At 36.9% G+C, this 22,065-nt stretch overlaps 1 protein-coding gene across 2 annotated transcripts in view; it reads left to right on the forward strand.

Moving 5' to 3' along the window:
- Window positions 1-1,271: 1,271 nt before the first annotated feature.
- Window positions 1,272-22,065, forward strand: part of LOC149178766 (uncharacterized) — a 121,165-nt gene continuing 100,371 nt past the window's right edge. The window contains exons 1-2 of one of the 2 annotated variants that reach the window (XM_089420422.1): window positions 1,272-1,975; window positions 5,103-5,258. In XM_089420422.1, coding sequence (XP_089276548.1) covers window positions 1,494-1,913 — 420 coding nt within the window. In that variant the 5' untranslated portion in view covers window positions 1,272-1,493 and the 3' untranslated portion in view covers window positions 1,914-1,975; window positions 5,103-5,258. Of the gene's footprint in view, window positions 1,976-5,102; window positions 5,259-22,065 lie in introns of those variants that run through there. The other variant, XM_089420423.1, reaches the window with a different exon arrangement.

A 22,065-nucleotide genomic window follows, 5' to 3' on the forward strand; every position in this document is an offset into this window, starting at 1 on the left:
TTCGTCAATATATATCCCCCCAATATGAATGCCCATGGTATGGTATTACTCCCCTAGTGAAGCCCTCATGCACATTAGGAGAGCTTCAAATTATACTCCAAAAGAGAAAAATCACATGCTAAAATAACAACTATACTAATACAAAAAAAGTCCACCTATCTAACTCTTTTTGTGGGCAAAATACCACCAAGTAAACAGAGTACAAAAATCAAAGTTCTTGAATTGAGGATTGGATATCTATGGGAGCCTACCACCACAAAGGATGCCCTCTTAGGTTGAGCGGACCAAGTGCAGGGTTGTGAATGTAGACCTCCTAGCCTCCTATGTGTTGCTTCACAAGAAAATCACTTCCCTCTACAATTAGTTTTACCAGTGGAGCTTGTAACCTTGCCACGAAAGAACCGAATGCAACCGGAGGAGGATGAGTGAGTCCAACTAGAAATGATAGAATGTGACTAGAGGAAGATGAGTGAGTCCAACTATAAATGGTAGCGGGGGAGGCCAGGTTAGGAGAAACTGAACTTGCCCCTCCATAGATTAAGAAATAACATAGCGAAAATGGCAATTCTCCTTATGGCAAGTAAGAAACATCCAAAAGTCAGCCACCCAAATCCTTAATTGCAACATCATTAATCTGTGTGGAGGATTCTCATTTAAGTCAACCTACCAAATGGAGGATGGGACGTCCACACCTCCTTCGTCCATTGATTGAGGTGACAGATGCGACGTTGTCCAACCAGCACACGCCATCATATGACCAGGTGCTTGTTGTTCCCAGTGGCTTGTGTGGACATTGGGAAATGCGTCCCGAGAGTACAATATCTTTAATTGTGGGTTACTGGTATTCCTTGTTTTACCCCAAAAGGAAATCTTTGGGAAAGGTGCCAAATATTTGGATTGTAGTGTAACAGCTGTAAAATCTTTTACTTTATTACAGCCTTATCCCCATTCCCATCTGCGTCACATTGCCGCGTGTACTATCATCAGAAAGTCGTGTCGACCACATGTTTGTCGCTGTCACATGGCAACTGAAAATTTCTTCAGGCGCACGTCATCATATGACGTCACATACCACGTTGTACAGTTGGTGGCGCACACAAGCCTTATCCGCCACGGCAAAGGCATCGACACGACGATGGAACGAGCACCATCTGGAAGAATCGCGAGGAAATGAGATAAAACGCCAAATTGACCATAACTAAAATTGGACGGTGAACGCCGCCGCTTATCGTTGAAACGTTGGCGAACGTTTATTTAGCTAAGTGCCAAATTTGGCGGTGTGGGCTGTCATTTCCTTCTTGGCCGTGACTATAATAGGGAATAAAATGATCGGCGCCCTGCTCTGCTCCATTAAATAGCGGTGTTGGTGCAAATGGTTTGATATTCATTCCAGGGTTGGGTTGGTCGGAGGATATAGTGAGCGCTCTGCGTAGCCCTTTGCGAGGTTGAGTCGCATTGATCGGTTTGGAGGTCGATACAGCGGCTGTCAGAATATGGTGAAGAAACGCTCTATGGACTCATCCTCAGCTTTAGCAGAGGGAAACCCCAAGCGGCCATGCGCCGACACTGATAACGACAGCGACAGCTTTGAAGAATTCTTTGCTTTGCTGCAACGAATCGAGGCCACCAAGAGGCACCGCTCGAGGAGACGCGGTGGTAATCGGCAAGAGTCTGAGCAAAAGTGCACCGAGGCGGGGAAGGCCGGTAATGCCAAAGCCGTTGAGGCTCAGGGGTTATGGCGGCCTTCATTCGAGTGGCACGATTTTTTACCCTGCGGGAACGGAATCCGCCATTCCGAATGGAAAGCCGGCGACCGGAACTTGACGAAGAGAGAGCGACTCTCGGCGGAAGCGAGTTTGGACGGCGATGGAAGGTTGGATCTGAATTTACCGTTGGAGTTGATGCCCCTGTGATTCCGTTCGGTATTCGTGGACAAGTTGAAAAGTGGGATTAAGTTAAAGTGGTGGACATCAAAGTATGTAATCTTTCAAAAACTATATCATATGGATTGAAAAACAATTTTGTGAATGTTTTTATACATTTTAAATGTGTTTATTTAATCTGAATGCTTTTATATATTTTAAATGTCTTTTATGAAAATAGTCAATATTTTAAATGTATTTTATGAAATTAGTTAATATTTATGTAGAATAAAATTGTTGATTTTATAAAGGGAAATTCATGTATTTATTATTATTTAAAATATTGTGTTTTTTATTTGTTGGGAACTTATTCATTCTATTCTATAATATAATATAACTTAATTTAATGTTTAAAAGTATATCTTTCTGGTTAGAAGATTGTAGATTCAAATATCAGAGAGGTTAAGGTCGATAGGATTTGATAAATTTTAGGGTATTATTTATTCCCTTTACATTGTCAAAATGCTATATACAATCAGTAAATAAAATAATAATGTGTTTGTGAAAAGTTTTAATAATAAAGAGCAAGGTTGGTTCATACATCTCATGACTGCAAATCGACGTTGATTATATCTCGATGGCCAAATCGAGTGCTCCCTACCTTTGCCCCCACCCCTAGCCCTTGACATTATTGCCTTAAACTCTTTGGTGCTAGATGGGTTGAGATACTCGAAGGTCAAAAGATGGGCTGAGATACTCGAAGGTCAAACCCTCAAGATTCATCAAGAAATTAGATAAGATCTCGAAGGTCGATGTCTACGTCACTCAATTTAGATCCATCACTTTGCAATTTGCTTAATGGGGTTTTGTTGGTCAATTTATGCCGATCTGACCTTCCTCTAATTGGTTAGGCCGTGGGTTGACAGAGTATGGAAGCCTATGCTAAAGGGCTCAATATCTAAGACTTTATGTGGTAAAGGATTTCTTACTTTTCCAATTGAGTTTAAAGAGGATTAAGATATGATCTTCCAAAGAAGTCTATATTTCATGGGAGCACAAGGGTTATACGCTAGATAAATGAATCCCAAATTTTAACACTGATAATGATGGTTTGTCAATGATCTCTGTGTGGGTAAAGCTCTCATACTTACCATTGCATTATTATTGGAATGACACAACGCTCTTGGAAAATATATTGATTGGGTCGAACTTCACGAGGGTTTTTTCTCATGTGTGTGAATCTGTGTAGAGGTTGATCTAGATAAGGGAATTTCTACAACTATTTCCCTTAATTAGATAACTAGACCCATATCTAAGAACTACACTATGTATGATCAACTCCCATTTAAATGCAAGGTATACCACAAATATGGCCATTTTGCAAGGAGCAACAAAATGAGGCAAGAGGAACAATAACAAAAACAAGGTAGTGAAGGAAAACAATGGCAACGGCAAAATATGAGTGATCTAGCCAAACAATGAGGTAATCTTTTGAGGTAGCCATATCAAGCTAGAAACAAAGGGAAAGACCCAGATTCCCCTAAGAGACCCTCTTCTAGGAGAGGAAAAGGCATTAGTAAGGGGCACTTTGGGAATGAAAACATCTTTGAAGCCCTTAACTCTGCAATAGAATAAGGAGAACTATTGAAACTAATGAGAAAACACTACAATATGGATCTAGGATTGTCCTAGAAAAGCAAGATGCAACTATGTTTCCCTTATATGGAAGTTGATAAATTATGTTTCAATTATATGGAAGTTGATAAATTAGCAAATGAGGGTTGTGCTATGAAACTATGAGCCCTCTTGATCAATGGCCACTCCAAATACTCTTCATCCCCTAGAGAAAATGGAGAGGTATCAAATACAAGCCATTAACAAATCCAAATATAAAATGAATGGATGGAGGAGTCTTTGCCTTGTGGCTAGATATGGTGGAACACATACCATTCTTTTGTGGATGCCAATTCAAGCAAGATCAACAAGCCTAGTGAGAGGAATTAAGAGAGGAGCGAGAAGAGTCAAGAAAACTTAAATAATAATCAACCTGATAAGAGGTTGAGCTGGATGCTTTGCGTCACAAACTTTCTGAGCTAAAGGAGACACTCAACTAACAAATGCAGTCTGTGTATGAATGTGTCAATCAAAGCTTCCATCCCACAGATACAACCTTCAAGGAATTCAACTATTCAAGATTGATCACAAGTCATTACTATTAAGGAAACCTTACCATTATAGTCAAAATTGTTCCTTTTTAGCAAATTATGGATGAGGAAATTTTGCAAGTTCTCTTGCATATTCTGAGGCTATGATGTCCTTAAGATTGTCATAGAGAACAATTTGGATCCACTAGATCTCAGTGGTCTTGGCAGAGAACCTGAAACAAGTAAGTAATGTATCCCCTGGGTATTTGTCATGACTAGCCACATATTTTAATATAATATACTCGAAAATTTTAATGATAATAATAATAATCTATTTTAGAATTATATTTTTATGTGAAAAATATGGATATATGCAAAGTATTTTTCACATGAAAATATAATTCTAATATATATATATATATATAGTAATTAGGTTGACTCTCTCTCGAGGTTACTTTGTCTTTTGGATGGAAGAATGCTCTACCCACTAGTGAGATGCTATTCCCACGGTTATGTGAGCTCCAAAATTCCAAAGGCCCCTTGAGATAGTTTAATTATTCCAAAATGGCTACTACCCTCCATCTCACCCCATAAAATTCGACCTTAAATCTAATGAGGAGTAAACCTTAATAAAACCAACTAATTTACACCTCGTATGATTTTACCTTTTTAATATTATAAATATAAAATAGAATACAGTGATATCAATTTTAAATATTCATGAAATTAAATTTAAAAAACCAATTTTAATATCAATTAAAAAATAGTTTTACATAAAACAATAATAATAACCACTACAATTTTTTTTTAAAGTGAATTCTATTGATTAAGTAGAAATAAAATACATTATATACAATCAGGACTCTTTTATCGACACAATATCCAATATACTGAGAGGAACATAACATCACTAAGATGTATGCGTTGAGAATAGCAAGAGAGACATAGAGGAACAAAAGAACCAATTCCAAAGGAGAATCATCCAAACTGGGGCGGGTCTTTGGAACAATCTTTCTTCCCAGTTTCTTTGGAGCAATCTTTCTTTCCGTTCTTTTTCAAAACCTTGACCCAATCTTTCAAATGTGGGTTTATCAAGGCACTCTGAAGATTATCATTGCATGCTAAAGGAGAATCCTTGTCAAAGTATGAAGATGCTGACTCATGAGCTCGCTTCAATGCGCACCAAGAAGCATTATTATTCACTATCTTTGTACTCGCTGAAGGAGCATGGATCACAACAAGATCTTTAGGAGACTTTATTCACTATCTTTGTATTTGCCAAAGGAGCATGGATCACAACAGGATCCTTAGGAGAGCTTTAAAGATCTGAAGTCTAGACCTTGTCTATCAAATGCATTTCATTATCAAATCCTTCATCATCCTTATCTGAAAATTGAATCAGTGAGAGCGAGTCGCGGCGGACGCGACTATGGAGGGAGATAGAAGGTTGGATCTGAATTTACCATTGGAGTTGATGCCCCTGTCATTCCGTTCGGTATTCGTGGATAAGTTGAAAAGCAGATTTAAGCTAAAATGGCGGACATCATAGCATGTAATCTTTCAAAAACTATATCATTTAGATTCAGTGAAAAATTATTTTGTTTTCAATGTTTTATTAAGGTTTAATTAATTTAATTTGATTACATCAATAGTCGATTCATACCGGCATATTGCTGAAAATCTGCCCCATGTTTTCACGAAGGAATCTGTAAATTGATTGATTGTCTAAAGATTTAGTTAGGATTAACCAGGGATTTCTTTTATTTTTAAATATAAAAATATAACAGCGTATAACTAGCCTTCCTTCGCATATTATTGTATTTTAAATGTGTTTATTTAGTTTGAATGCTTTTATATGGTTTAGATGTTTTTTTTTTTAAATAGTGAATATTTTATATATAAGGTGTTTTATGTTTATCTAATTTGAATGCTTTTATATATTTTAAATGTGTTTGATGAAATTAGTGAATATTTTTATATTTCAAATGTGTTTGATGAAATCAGTGAATATTTTTATATTTTAAATGTATTTTATGAAATTAGTTAATATGTATAGAATAAAATTATTAATTTTATAAAGGGAAATTTATTTATTATGGTTTAAAATATTGTGTTTTTAAGTTGTTGTAAATTTATTTATTTTATCGTTTTATAGTATAACTTAATTTAATGTTTAAAAATATATTTTTTTGCGAGAAGATTATAGATTCAAATATGAGAGAGGATAAGGTAGATATAATTTGATAAATTTTAGGGTATTATTTATTTAAATTGTCAAAATGCCATATATAATAAATAAATAAAATAATAATTTGTTCGTGAAGTTATAATAATGAAAAATAATGTTTTTTTATAATGTTGGTTCACACATCTCGTGATTGTAGATAGATGCTTGGTGCATCTCAATGCTCTCACTCCCAACGCTTGACATTATCACATTTAACTCTTTGGTGGCAGATGGGTTAAGATACTTGAAGGCCAAACCTTGAAGATTCATCAAGAAACTAGAGGAGATCTCAAAGGTAGATGTATGTGCGACTCAATCCAGATCCACCTTTGTAATTTGCTTAAAGGGGTTTGGTTGGCCAATTCATGGGGATCTAGCCTCCCCCTTGATTGATTAGGTTGTGGGTTGAAAAATATGGAAGCCTATGCTGAAGGACTCAATATCTATGGCCTTAGGTGGTAAAAGATTCTTTACCTTTCCCTTTGAGCTTGAGCTTAAAGAGGATTCATATATGATCTTTCAAAGCAACCCATATTTCATGGGAGCACAAGGGCTATACCTAGATAGATGGAGCCCAAACTTTAATCTGATAATGATGGTCTGTCAGCGATTTTTGTGTGGATGAAGTTCTCGTTCTTACCATTGCATTATTGGAATGACCCAACATTCAAGAATATCAACAACGCTCTTGGAAAATATTTTGAATGGGCCAAACCTCACGAGGGGTTTTTCTCGTGGGCGCAAATTTGTGTAGAGGATGATTTAGATAAGGGAATTTCTACAACTATTTCCCTTATTTAGATAACTGGACCCATATACAAGAACTGCACTATGATCAACCCCCCTTTAAATGCAAGGTTTGCCACAAATACCATCATTTTGTAAGGAGCTGCAAAATGAGGCAAGAGGAACTACAACAAAAACAAGGCAATGAAGGAAAGCGATGACAATAAAAAAATAGGAGTGATCTAGCCAAACAACGAGGTAATCCCCTAAGGTAGCCAGATCAAGCTCGAAACAAAGGGAAAGGCCCAATTTCCCCCAAGAAACCCTCTTTCTAAGCGGGGGAAGGCATAACTAAGGGGCACTAAGGGAATGAAAACAAATTTGAAGCCCTTAACTCTACAATAGAAGAAGGAAAACTATTGTAAACTAATGAGCAGGCACTACAATCTGGATTTAGGATCATCATAGAAAAGCAAGATGAAACTATGTTTCCCTTGAAGGAAGATCCAAAGATTCACTCTAGGGATTCCTAATCAAAAGAGGAGTTTCTCTCCCACAAAAATGTTAAACTAGGTTCGTCGATCCCAAACATCGTAGATGAAAAATTAGAGGCCAAAAAAGAGAAGGATATGGAAAGGATCCACAAAAAGGCTGGTAGGTACCCAAACAAGGAGGTAAGACATGAAAAAACGTAAAAGGATAAGGAGATTGGAACACACGCAATGTTGGATCCCAAATTAAAACTTCTAAGGCATATTGGAAAATGAAGTAATTTAGGCTCCCATCAAGGGGCCACAATCTCAACAAGTAAATAATATGGGCCCTCTCATCGGAAAATTTTAGGGGCTAATATTCACAAGCGGGCTAATTTTCCAAGATTTTTCCCAAAAAAATATTCGTAAATTTCTATTTTTTATAAAAATGATTGGCCCATTAGAAATTTGAATATTTCTATAAAGATATCAACAAGTATTTTATAGTTTGCATATTAGATACTAGTGATATTCGCCATGGTTTCTAAAATTTAAAATAAATTTCCATCCTTAAAAATTTCCTTGCAAGTCATAATTAGGCATAAAAAACGTGATGTATTCTGGGTATACTTTTGCTCCTAACCTCATACATCAAGGGGCAACTATTATTATGGAAAATAATACACTCAACAATAGGAAACATCATGTACACGTGCATTATTTGGGATTGAAAACATCATGAAAATCTAAAAATACGAAGTCCCGTAAGGTTCATTTAAAAAATTAAGCCATGCAAAGGCTCTAAGGTTATTTTGCATGGATCGTTAAGGGTTTTCCTTCGATAGCCATGTGGATCCAACAAAGCACCAACTCAATAGCTTGTTTGACTTGTAACACTTAGTGAGCCTGTTTTGCTTGACAACATATAATCAATCGTCCATTCTTAGACCAATCCATGCACAAATATGAGACTATTTTACATGTATCACTAAGGGTTTTCCTTTGATAGCCTCATAGATCAACCAAAGCACTAACTCAACATCCTGTTTGACACACTGCACTCAACGAGCCTTTTCTACTTGACAACATATAATCGACTACCCATTCTCAGACCAATCCATGCATAAATGAGTGAAACCTGTCCTCCACTCACTAACTATATTAATGAGCGAGTAGGAGCCAAAGCGTTGATACAGGGCTTTAAATATGAGGCAGATAGAGGCCAAACAAAGCATAAATTGAAAGTAAAGTTATGCAACTGGAATTGCCTAGAGTATTCAATTTCCTTTGCCTAAAGAGAGTATCAATTCATAATTTCTCATTGCTTGTATGAGAGGAGAGAGAGTCCTTTCAAAAGGATTAGACAAAGGGACAACCCTTTAGGAGGGATTCAGAGCATCAACTGCCAATCAAAACCTCCCCGTAGTGTTTGAAAAGAGCTTTTTATATTTCTTACCCTCCAGATTTATAAAGAGGATTCTTCTTCCCTGGTTGATTTGTGTGTTTTTTATTCTTGTTTATGGGATAACATGTTTATATGCTGCTTAGTTGTTTACTCATTTCATTTTTTTTTTTATATTTTGCACCGACCAAACTAACTATGGATTTCTTGCAAGTAGCAACCACTTGGCAGGGAATAATTGAATTTTTGTACACCATTGTGATTAATTCACAAACACATACATGCAGTGATATGGAGTAAACTAAATATATTGAAGAAATATATTGCATGAAGGATAGTTAAGTCTTATGGTTTAACATATATCAATAAAAAAGGAAAAAAAATGGAGAAAAAGGAGTGTTTTCAAATGATTTGATTGAGTCAAGTGTATAATTGAGTTAATTGAGGCAAATTAAAGGACATGGTTAAATGTGAGTGTTTAAACTTGATAATTCTCTCCATTGATGTAATGTAATTTGATTCTTAGCCCATGATATTGGTTTCTTATTAACGTCGATGATTCTTAGCCAATAATATTTATTTGATTTTGTAAAATCCTGGTGCTAAAAAAATTACTTTTTGTTAGTGTCATAGTAGAGTCTAACCATTGAATCATGTCCTATTCAAATTGAGTCATTGATAGATTCATCATTCATGAAAATGATAAATTCAAACTACAATCCATTACCAATGACCTAAAGGTATAAAGAAGCACACCCATGATTGAAAACAACATAGCAACGTAAGTTCCATAGAGTTTGAAGAATTGACATAGAGAATTGGATGAGAGCATCCATGATCAGCCAATAAAAAGAAAATATCTAGATTGCGTAGCAAAGAAAGGAGTTGGACGAGTAGGAAAGTAAAGTTTAACCAAGCAATTAGCATATAGGTGCTAGCATCAAGCACTTGACTAAAACATTGAACATCAATTTAGATTTTTTTTGTAGCATTTGATTGATCATTGGATTAGAGCACTTGCAAAGAGCATTAATTTTGAGGTTCTCACCACGATGATATGAGGAGAGAAAAATGTATTCAAGAAAGAGATGTCAAATGACACACACACAAATAGCTTAAAGATAAAAATGATGACAAAACAACAATTGAAAATATTATTCCTCCTAGTATAAGAGTTGCAAAATAGTTCACTAGGTTGTGACCTTGGAAGCTAGAAAATAAAGAAAAAATATGTAGGTTGAACCATGTTGCTTCATCATGGGGTGTTGTTTAGGGTGAAGAATGAGCAAATAGTGGGTAAAGAACCACCCTAGAGGCACACCATCATGTAATAATATGAAGGACCATTGTTGGGTATGTAGCGAAGCATTGGTTACTCACTAACTACACAAGAAGCTAACAAATTGAAGGTTGAGGATAAAGAGTAATATGTCATAGTCAAACCTTGCATATGTGTAAGTTCCTATATTGTTGGAAACTATTGCAATTCATTAGGCTATGCATATTAGTATGTATGGATGATACAAATGCTCAGAACATTGTTGAACAATTGCTTTAGGATGAAGCAAGACTTTGAGGGTGGGGAATATGTTGGGAATCCTTTTAGGTCATGTAAAAATCATCATGCGTTAAGAAATTGAACATTAGAATAAGTGAATAAGTGAATATATGTTTAAAAAGGTACATGATAAAGAGAACCTAATGGGTGATTAGTTGGATCCAGTGAAAATTATCCAACCATCGTTTTATTTGATAAATTCTTATGAACATGGAATAAAAACTTGGCTGCTTAACCTTCCCACAAATATCTATCTTGAGTATTGTGTGTTTTCTTTATGTTCTTATTGCAATATAATCTCTTCTTGAATGCATGTGTGTAATATAGAAGATTACAAATGACATCATGTGCACTATTTCTAAATCACTTGAATTCCTAGATTGTTAGAAAGACAATGTGTTCATCCTCGTCAATCAAATGGCCATATTATAAGAAAGAGAATGTTCACTTCCTCATCATCATCGTAATGCATAGATTGTTGAAAGAACATGCAATCCTCTTCATCATCACTCTAATTCCTAAATATGAGAGTGAGTATGTTATCCTCACCTCATCACACCTATACAAGTACAATGTGAGAAAAGATAGGTGCTCCTTCTCCTTCATCACCACAATGCCTATATTGCAAGAAATAACATGTACCCCTTGTCATCTTTATGTGTGGATTATGTGAAAGTTGTGTGGTATTTCTCCTCATCACCCTAATTCCTAGATTGTGAGAAATTCAACATTGTGACAAAGAGCATGTTCTCTTCATTACCCCAATGCCTAAAATGTGAGAAAGGGTATGTGATATTTTCTTATCATCCAAATGTGTAAATGTGAAGAAAGGGCATGTTTTTTTTTCTCATTATCACTAGATATCCTTAATTTTCAGGAAAATGTGGGTGGTTTATCCTTAATAGATATAATGTATAAATGACGAGAAAATATGTGGTTTTTCTTCTCAACGCTCAAAATATTTAATTTTGAGAAATGATAGATTGTCTTTCTCCCCATACTCAAATTATGAAAAATGACATGTGTTCCTTCTTTAAAATGTAATTCATATATTTCAATATTGTCCATATGCTCCTCTTCCTTATTTATCAAATGACTACATTGTGACAAAGGGAATGTGCTCTTTCCCCTCATCACCTAGATACCAACATTGTGAGGAAAGTGAGGTTCCCTTTCTATTTATTGGCCCCATGCCTAGATTGTGAGAAGGGGTAGGTTCTCATTCTCCTCATTGATGATATGCATAGATTGTGAGAAAGGGAATGTTCCTTTATTCTCCTTGAACTTATTACATCCTCTAATTTTCGTAATCATATTTAATACACACAGGTAAAATTGCTAAAATGTTTCAAACTCAATTGGAATTGCTTCAACGGCACATTTTTTGTAGTTGCAGGGGAAAAATAAACATCATTGAGATTTCATATTTTCAACCAACCATACTCGATGTTAGCAGGTGTACTCATTGGATTTGAGGAAAAATACCATGTATTTATGTTTCCCTCAAAGGAATGGATATTTCATTATACAACATAGATGCAACCACAATATTTTATATGTGCGTAACTAACTCAAAAAAAAATATTGTTTGAAATAATATTACAAGCTTATGAAAAAATTAAAATATACCTTCTATTTTTTATTTTATTATTTTATGTGCCTAAATAAATCACAAGGAGAAAATGAAATATGATGTGGATATTTCATTATAGAACATAGATGCAACCACAATATTTTATATGTGCGTAACTAACTCAAAAATATTTTTTGAAATAATATTACAAGCGTATGAAAAAATTAAAATATACCTTCTAATTTATTATTTTATTATTTCATGTGCCTAAATAAATCACAAGGAGAAAATGAAATATGATGAAAAAAAATGACCATTAAAATTGTTTTTACATAACTCACACATGAATGACATTAATTAATGTTTTGGATTATGGATTGTACATTGTCCACATTTGTGAATGATACCATTTTTGGCCGTAAATGTTCCAACAAATAATTATCCACAACATCTCTATACTAGTAACTATTTACAATAATAGAACATGTCATTCTATATGTATTCATCCACATAAACAATATGTTTGCAATCAATTTCACCTCTATATGTGTTTCAAACTTATCATAGAGGAATGAAAAATAACTTTGATTTGTTTGAATGAGTAGTTTGGATAAAGGTTCGGGCATTGCACTCTTCTTGTACATAGAAACATACAATTTGTTTCATTTCAAATCTCATTAATGGCATATTAACTTTATCTTTATATGGAAGAGTTTGATCATTTCTTTCTCTTCCTATTGTTGAAGGCTACTCAGATTCACCTCCTTCAGCACTGACATACAAACTATATTCTCATCCATTCTAGAAATCTTTTCAACTTGGTTACTCGAATTAGTGGCCATGAGATTATTCTTCTTTGTTTTTCTTTTTGTTTTTCAAGTTAATCTCTGAATGAAACATCTGACGCTTCTCCTCTGCATGGTCATCAATGTTGTAGTGGTTTCTTGTCTATTTGCACCAATGTGTTGTAGTTTCTTTATTTTTATCTTCCCCCATTTCCACTTCTTCATCCCCTCCTTAGAAGCATCCTGTTGCTCATTTTGCTTGGATCAACTTTATTTCCCATTCTTTAGGCCTATGTTCTCCAGGTATTATGCCTATACATAAACCTTGTCCATTGATATGGGATTGAACAACATCTATTGATTTTGTAGATGGATGTGTAGACCCCCTAAATACTTGATCAATACATCTAGGTTCTTTGGGGAGATGCCCAACATTCTAGCCATCTTTCTGAAGTTTGTGGTGTACTACTATACACTCAGCCCTTATTTCTGCCTAAAGTAGTGCCACGAGATCCACTAGTCCTCTACATACTTAGTAAGGTAAAACTGTGAATTTATGAGAGTTTTGAAGTCCTCTTGCTTATTAACTAGAGGATCTCCCTCCATCCTCAAGGTCTCTATGTGGCTTTTCCACCAAATCATGACATGTTTATCTAATTTTAGTCATGCAAGTTATGTTCTTCTTCAATATGATGGACACTGAAATACACTTATAATCATTGCGTCCAGTGATTTAGCTTTAGAGCGTCGATTTCACCTTCGTATGACTTGATATCAACCTTAACTTCCATTTTGAATAGGGATTGTGAATGATTCATCACAGTCGAATTGGTCGAACTGGGTTTATTGTTTTTTGGTCCTTTCTTCAGTTGGTTCTCTATTTCTTCTTGATCTCCCCTATGATTTCTCTTATACATTAGAAACCCCATGTTCTACAAATATCTTGAGCTTATTACTCGGGACCGAAATGAGGAGATTCATATTATGGCTTATATTTTAAACTTGTCCTTCTAGCCACAAAAACCTCTCATTTATAGGATCACGAGGGTAATTCATAGATTTTGTGTCCATGATTAGGATTTTACGACTTTTGACCTAACCGATTTAGATCCCTTGCCAATATCTAAAATATACCCAAATAAACCTACTCTAATACCATTATGATCCATAAACTTTCATGGATATTCCACTGGATAGTTCGTCACAACAAACCTGATAAAACTATATTTAAAAATATGAAATCTAAACTACTATGGTTTTATTTTTCTTTAGATTTATGCATTTATAGATTATGGTTAATTGCATATGCATGCAAATTAAAATTATACAAAAAATAGAGTGACAAAATGTAACACCCTCCTCCCACATCTACCCAAGGAACCGGCGAGCCGGGGTAAACACGCGACGAGAAACCACTATGATAAGATTCAACCTCCTTGGTGACTTTAAGGAAATGGAATCGACTGAACATCACACAGTCATCCAACATCATTCAAATAACCTTCAGGAAACAAGTTAGCCACTTAGAGTTCCTATCCTTGGGTCTTATTGCTACTTGAGAAACTTAGGGCAAGGTAACGCTCCTTAGACACTGCCTAGGCGAGTTAGTCTCCAGAATAACGCTCCCCAGACACTGGCAAGGTGCGTTATAACGCTTTCCAGACACTGCCCAGATGAGTTAGTCTCTAAACTAATGCTCTTTTTTGCAAACATTTCGGGATTTGAGCCACCTTTGTCGGCCCAGAGCCCGGGACACTGCCTAGAATGGAATGATCACTTAGAATTGGTAAGGATACAAGGAAACAAGGATGCAAAAGCAATAAGATGAACAAGATCATAACCAAACCCCTACTAGCCATGATAGACATTTCGTCAAACATGTCATCAACATGTAACCTATAGGTGTAAATAATAGAATTAAGTGTAGGGATCTCATACTTATATGAGAATCGCTATGAACCATTGTTCCCTCATGCCATTTGCTACATTATGCTCCTTTAAGTCATAGACACATTATCCATTCATATACAAGTAAAAACATGTTGAAAGCCATACATAGTTGTTGTCATAAAATGTGCATATAATCAACATAATAGGAGCAGAAATACGATAAACATATCAACCATCAAATCCATAAATACATCAGTACCTTTACACATGAAAATCAAGGGAATGGATTTCTCATTAATGAATGCAATGAATCAACTGGAGATGGGACTACCACGTTCCCCCTGAGCATAGAATGGCTGAGCCAAATCTCTCTTTAGCCATTCACCCCCGTGCCATATTCTAAGCATGAATGTTGGATCTCATAGAACACATCAATCAAAACTACTCTAGGGCTTCCAGAGGCCATGCAGCTCAACCCATCAAACAGTGATTCCACATCACGGCCAGACATCACCAAAAACCATCATTAGATTGGTCTCCATCTAAGCCTTCTAGGGCTTCCAGAGTGTTTTTCAAACCAAAGCTTCCAGAACTAGCAAGTCAACCCACAGCTTATATAGGGCTTTCAGAGCATTTGTCCAACCAAGGCTTCCAGGACTAGTAACTCAACCCACCAAGGGATTTTAGAGCATTTGTCCAACCAGGGCTTCTAGGACTAGCAACTCAACCCAAGATGTTACAAGACTTCCAAAGGGTTTGTTCAACCAAGGTTATCAGGACTAATAACTCTAATCAAGTTAATGAAACATGAGAACCAACCAAAACAAAGAAATGAAAATAAACCCACAAGCACCATGGCTATCTAGGAAATGGCAAGGCTAGACACTCCATTGTCAATTCCGCCATCCTCCATGCCAATGATAGATCATAACCAAGAAACCACATGCATAAGCCATGCATGCCCAAAACTAGTGAAGAAATCATACATGAAACTTGGTACGTCCAAGAAAATCTGATGTCGATGCCTTATTGCACTTTCCCACTCTTCCTTTTCCTTCTTGCTCCAAGAATCCAAGTACGCCACACCCTCCAAGAGTGCTCCAAGAAAACTCTAAGTTTCCAAGAGTATGAGAGAGAGAGAGAATAATGAGAGAGCTCCAAAACCGAATTGACAAAAGGTTACCAACTGATCCTCAGAATCCTTTTTATAAATGAGGCCTCTATTTTCTTCATTTTCTGTTATTTTCCTTCATTTTCCTCCTCACATGCAACTTGTGACCTTTAACCTCCATTTTGTCCTAATTTCCATTATTTTCATAATTAAATGTGTCAAAATGGAATTTTAATGCCTTAGCCATTGCCTTTGCCAATTTCCTTCGCCATAAGCAATCAAATGAACACCCCTAAGGATGTGTTGCCCAACATTCAGCTTGGAATAAGTGTTCCAATCATCCGTGGTTATTGTTTTTAACATTTATTACATGGAATTTTCACCAGGGCTGTTACAAAACCCTCCCCCTTGGGGGACACTGTCCTGGTGTTCAATCACACATATACCTCAACAACTTGCTGAAAGAAGACATACTACTCATGGAGCTTTATAACTCAGCTTGATGTAGTATTTACAATGAAAGATCTACTCAAGACATAACATCATGACACCAGGAGAGCATACCGCATAGTGGAGCTTTATAACACATCTTGTTACGGTATTTACAATGAAAGTCCTACTCAAGAAAACTCATATGTCATCATAACATCATGATAGCATAACCACATGATAGTATAATAACATAAAACCCATACCGTATAGTGGAGCTTTATAACACAACTCGTTACAGTATTTGCATTCATACACGGGTGTACATATAACAACATCATCAAAACTGTATATGCAAAAACATATGCCAAATCATATACCAAACACATATCAAACATACACTAACATTATAAGGCATATATCAAAACATCATAAGGCATATATCAAAACATCATATAGCATGTATCAACCAACATAAAGCATATAGCGATCACTATAAAGCATATACTAAACAACATAAAGCAAATACTATACCATCATACAGTATATACCAAGCCATCATAAACAAATAATAACCACCATAAAGCAACCACCTGGCACCAAACCACCATATCAAGTTTCTTTGCCTCAACTCGAAAACAAGGAAGGATACATGGTCTGCATCTGATTCGCCATCTCCCATGTAGCTTTAGCGGGCCCAAAGTGCTTCCATTGCACCTTAACTTGCTCTATTGCTCAGTTCCGGAGCACGAGCACTGTTTTTTGCAATATACAATGAGGTTCCGGCTAGAATTTTCCATCTGGTTCCACTTGCAATACATACCATTCAATCACATGATCAACATTTTCAACATAATTCTTAAGCAAAGATACATGGAAAACATCGTGGACTTTCACTGTCAGAGGAACTGCAAGTCGATAGGCTATTGGCCTAATCTGATCAATGATACTGAAGGGTACACAAAATCGCGGTGCCAACTTGGCACATGAGCTAATCCGCAAGGAGTTCTTCTTTGGTTTGATGCGCATATACACCTGTTCCCCACCCTGAAACTCCTTGAACAACTTGTTCTTATCAACATAACTCTTATGCCTATCATGTGCTTCCTTAAGATTTTCTTGATCACCTACATCTCCTATTCCATGTTTTCCAACATATCTGGTCCAATCAATACTCTGCTAACTGGATCACTCCCACTAATGGGAGTGTTACAACTCTTCCCATACAACACCTCAAACGAACTCATCCTCAGTGACTTCTGATAACCATTGTTGTATGAAAACTCAACCAAAGGGAGATACTCTTCCCACTTCCTCTGCAGATGCATCGCATACATCCTCAACATGTCCTCCAATATCCCGTTGACCCTCTTTGTCTGTCCAACTGTTTGCGGATGATAAGCTGTGCTGAAAGCCAAATCGGTGCCCAAACCTGGAAATAATTCCTTCCAAACTTGGAAGTGAACTTCACATCCTTGTTTGACACAATCTTCTTCAGAACACCATGTAGTCTAACCACGTCTCGGATGAATACCTATGCCGCATCACTAATCGAGAATGTAGACTTCACCAGAACAAAGTGTGCAACCTTTGTTAACTTGTCCACAATGACCATGATGGAATCATGCTGCTTCACTGTCTTGTAACCCTGTTATGAAATCCATGGAAAATATCTTCCATTTCCACTCCGGAATCGCGATCGATTGTAGCAGTCCACCTGGATGTTTTCACTTTGCCTTGCTGATAATCGAAACATATTTCCACAAACTATGCTACATCCCTTTTCAGATTCGTCCAATAATAATATCTCTTCACTGTTGTGAGTGTTTTCCGATAACCTGGGTGACCTGAATATGGTTTCACATGAAATTCCCTCAAGATCACCTTCTTGAGTTCATTGCTATTTGGTACATATATCCTGTCTCGAAACCTGACCAACCCATCTGCTGTAAGACAATGATCCAAGTCCTTGGCACCTATACCTGTACCTGTACCAATACCTGTACTTGTGCTATCACCTATACCTATACTATCACATGTACCTGTACCTGTAATCTGATGCAACTTATACACAATCTCCATATAACTGACATCCTGTTGTCCTACCCACAAGATCCTATCTTGTAAATCTATCCCATATGAGCTCATAGATGCCAAGTGATGTATTTGTATCCATCTAATGAGAGCATCTACGACTTTGTTCTCTTTACCCTTGATGTACCTAATCTCAAAGTCAAACTCATTAATCGCGGCCAACCATCTAGCCTGTCTGGCATTCAGATTCGGCTGGTCAAACAAAGACCTCAACCTAATGTGATCACTCGTAAGCACAAACCACCTGCCAAGAAGATAGTGTCTCCACATCTTCAATGCATGTATAATCGCTGCCAACTCGAGATCATGCGTGGGATAGTTCTACTCGTGCTCGTTTAGTTTCCGAGACTCATAACATACCACCTGTCCATCTTGCATAATGACTCCACCAAGCCCTCTCTTGCAAGCATTTGTACACGCTACAAACTCTTTGTGTGGATCTGCAATCTGTAGCACTAGTGCATGTGTCAATAACTCCTTAAGTTGTTCAAAGCTAGTCTCACATTCTATAGTCCATTCAAAATTTTTACCTTTCCTTTGCAATGATGTGATAGGATAAGAAATCTACGAGAAGTTACTGATGAACCTCCTATAATACCCTGCCAGACCCATGAAAGATCTCATCCACATTTTTAGGATCTACTCACTCCATGATGGCCTTTATCTTCTCTGGATCTACTGCAATACCTTCCTTGGAGACAATATGTTCCAAGTAGTGCACCGCAGTCTGAAAGAAACTAAACTTTCTGAGCTTAGCATACAACTAATTCTCTCTCAACAACCTCCTCAGTCTGAAAGAAACTACACTTGCTGAGCTTAGCATACAACTGATGCTCTCTCAACAACCTCAATACTGCTGCCAAATGCTCGGCATGCTCTTCCACATTTTTAGAATATACCAATATATCGTTAATGAACACAATAACAAACTTATCCAAATACGAATGCAACACACTATTCATCAAACACATGAATGTAGCTAGAGTATTAGTTAAGCCAAATGGAACAACAAAAAACTCATAATGCCCATACCTAGTCTTGAACGCAATCTTGTATATGTCCTCCTCTTTGATGCTTACCTGATGGTATTTGGATTTCAAATTAATCTTTGAGAACAATGTTGCCCCCTTCAGCAGATTGAACAAGTCATTAATCCTCAGCAAAGGGTAGTTGTTCTTGATAGTCACTTTGTTCAACTTCCTGTAGTCAATACATAATTTGAGGGTACCATCTTTCTTCCTCGCAAACAACACTGGTGCGCCCCAAGGTGATACACTTGGCCTAATGTATCCCTTTTCCAACATCTCCTTCAGCGGCAACTTTAACTAACTCGGGTGTGCTCATCCTCTAAGGTGCTTTCGATGCTGGAGCTGCCCTTGGCACTAACTCGATAGAAAATTTTACTTCCCTATGAGGTGGCAACTCTGTAATGCCCTCAGGAAATACATCCTTGAACTGCTGTAAAACCGAGTACTTGTTCGAGACTGTTAGGGTCCAACCCTAACCCCCTTATTTATGTAATAGGATCGAGTCATAGTTATAGCTAAGTAAAGAGTCAATAAAGCCCATATTAATAATTGTAAGTGGTTGACGCGCATTTAAAGAAGGGACCACCGTTAGTTGCAAATGGGCTATGGTATTAGATAGATGGTATTAATAAGAACCATGGTATTGACCCCATGGTATTGCATATATGAATCCTATATAAAGGATAGAGACTCCCCTCGAGGAGCATCGTGTCTTATTTTGTAATTGAGCCCAGCTCTATTGGGGGTTGCCCCTTCAAAGAGGCAAGTGAACATTGCTTTCTGAATAATAAAATACTTGCTGTTATTTCTTATTGTTCTATGTTCTAGGTATATTTCTTTGCATATTTAGTATTCTGGTATCTTCTTGCAGGTCAAGAGCATAACAAAGACATCTACATCCTCAACCTCCTTACCTTTATCACTAGAAATATGTATTGCAAATAGCTTGCACCCTTTCTAGCGAATACGCTTTGCTTGCATAGTTGTCACCATCCTAACTGATGTGGCTTTCCTCTTACCTTGCAAAATTATTGGTTCCCCATTGTCATCAACACATTAAATAGCTTTGTCATAGTAGTGAACCTTGGTTCTATGTATATGCAACCAATCCATGCCCAACAACATATTGTATGAACCCAATGGTAAAACATTCAAATATGTTGTGGTAGGCATACCATTTAAGTCAAATGCACAAGCTCTTACCTAATGATGAACTCGCTTCTTCGTACCTGTAGCCAACTGAACTAACCAAGACTCTGCATGCAATTCCTTACTCAAACCACACTTATCCACCAAGTCAGGACTAACATAGCTATAATTAGATCCAAGGTCAATCAAAATGGAAATAACTTGATCACAAAGCTTATCGTCCATCTCAATGATAGATACATGGTGTTCTGCCTGCCAATTGTCCACGACTGCGTAGATATGAGGAATACTCTGGCCAACATCTCCAACAGCCTGCGCCTCTTGTGCAATGTATATTTGGGTTCTACCACCCTGATTTTGTGGACAATCTCTCCTGCGATGGTCTTTGCCACAAGTCCAACACTCTAGGGGCTTCTAGCCTGTTAATTTATGTTATGTTCTATGCTTATAGCAGTTTACTTATTTTTCTTATTATTATCCACAGATTAGCAATCACATGTATATAAAGTAAAGTGCAGATAGAACATTAAACGATCGACAGAAAACAAGCCAAGACAAGAGACACAAGATGTGGCAGCTAGCCAGGGACAAACCCCACAATGTGGGGAAACCCTTTGATCAAATCTTCTTTTATCTTCAATAATTTAGCAGAGAGAAATAGTGCAAAGAGAATTTGATTTATATTAGTAGTAGCAAACCCTAGATCAACAACATCATCGTTAGCAGCTTCATCATCAAAACTAGGGCAGTTGATATCTTGCAAACCGACCATAGGATCATCTTGATTCCACCACCAAAAAATGTGGCCTTCAGAGAAGGTCCAGATGGACCGACAGCGTAGTTTTGAGGAGGGAATCTCCAGGTCAACGCTGGTCAAACTTTATTTCTACAGTTGCTGCACTAGATTCTGCGTCCTTCCTTTCACTTGTGTGAGAGAGAGTAGAGAGAAGAGACTCTTTTCTACGCTGGAGAGAGAGAGAGATGTGATGAGTTGAGTGAGTCCAAATGAGGAAAAGTCCTCTTGTATTTATACACATCTTATGATAATTGAATAGATGTGACTATTAGGCTTTTTAGCCTACATGAGTGCAGGTCGGCTTGATAATTATTCGATAATCAAAATAAATTCATATCTCCATAAATACTTATCGAAATCGGATGATCTTTAGATCAATCCTACACCTCTCGACAAAAGGAGTCTAATAAAAATATTATCAGCCATGAATAAGATGACTCACATGGAGTTTGGCCCTAGTTGCCAATTTTAACACTCCCTCTCAACTAGGGAGAATTCCATTTGCAATCTATCTATCAGTCGCTACTATTCATCCATCAAATGCACTGCCCTGTACAACTTGACCCTTGCCCTGCTTTGCTCTATTCTGCCTATTTTGCTTTGTCTTGTTTTGCCCTGTACTACTTTGCTCTATTTTTCCATGCTCTGTTTTGCTTTGTTCTATTCTTCTCTGCTTTTGCCTGAATTATGAAGAAGAAGAAATGATCGAGGATGCATCATATTGACTCAAAGTCAGTCTCAGAGTATGTACCACTGGCCCCAGACTAGTCTCAACCAACCTGAAGTCGGTGTCATATTGAGTACAACTACTACCACTG

This window comes from Pinus tabuliformis, chromosome 4_1 (assembly GCF_031772625.1).
Source record: "Pinus tabuliformis cultivar Carrire ecotype Pingquan chromosome 4_1, CPIR1, whole genome shotgun sequence".
Lineage (NCBI taxonomy): Eukaryota > Viridiplantae > Streptophyta > Pinopsida > Pinales > Pinaceae > Pinus > Pinus tabuliformis.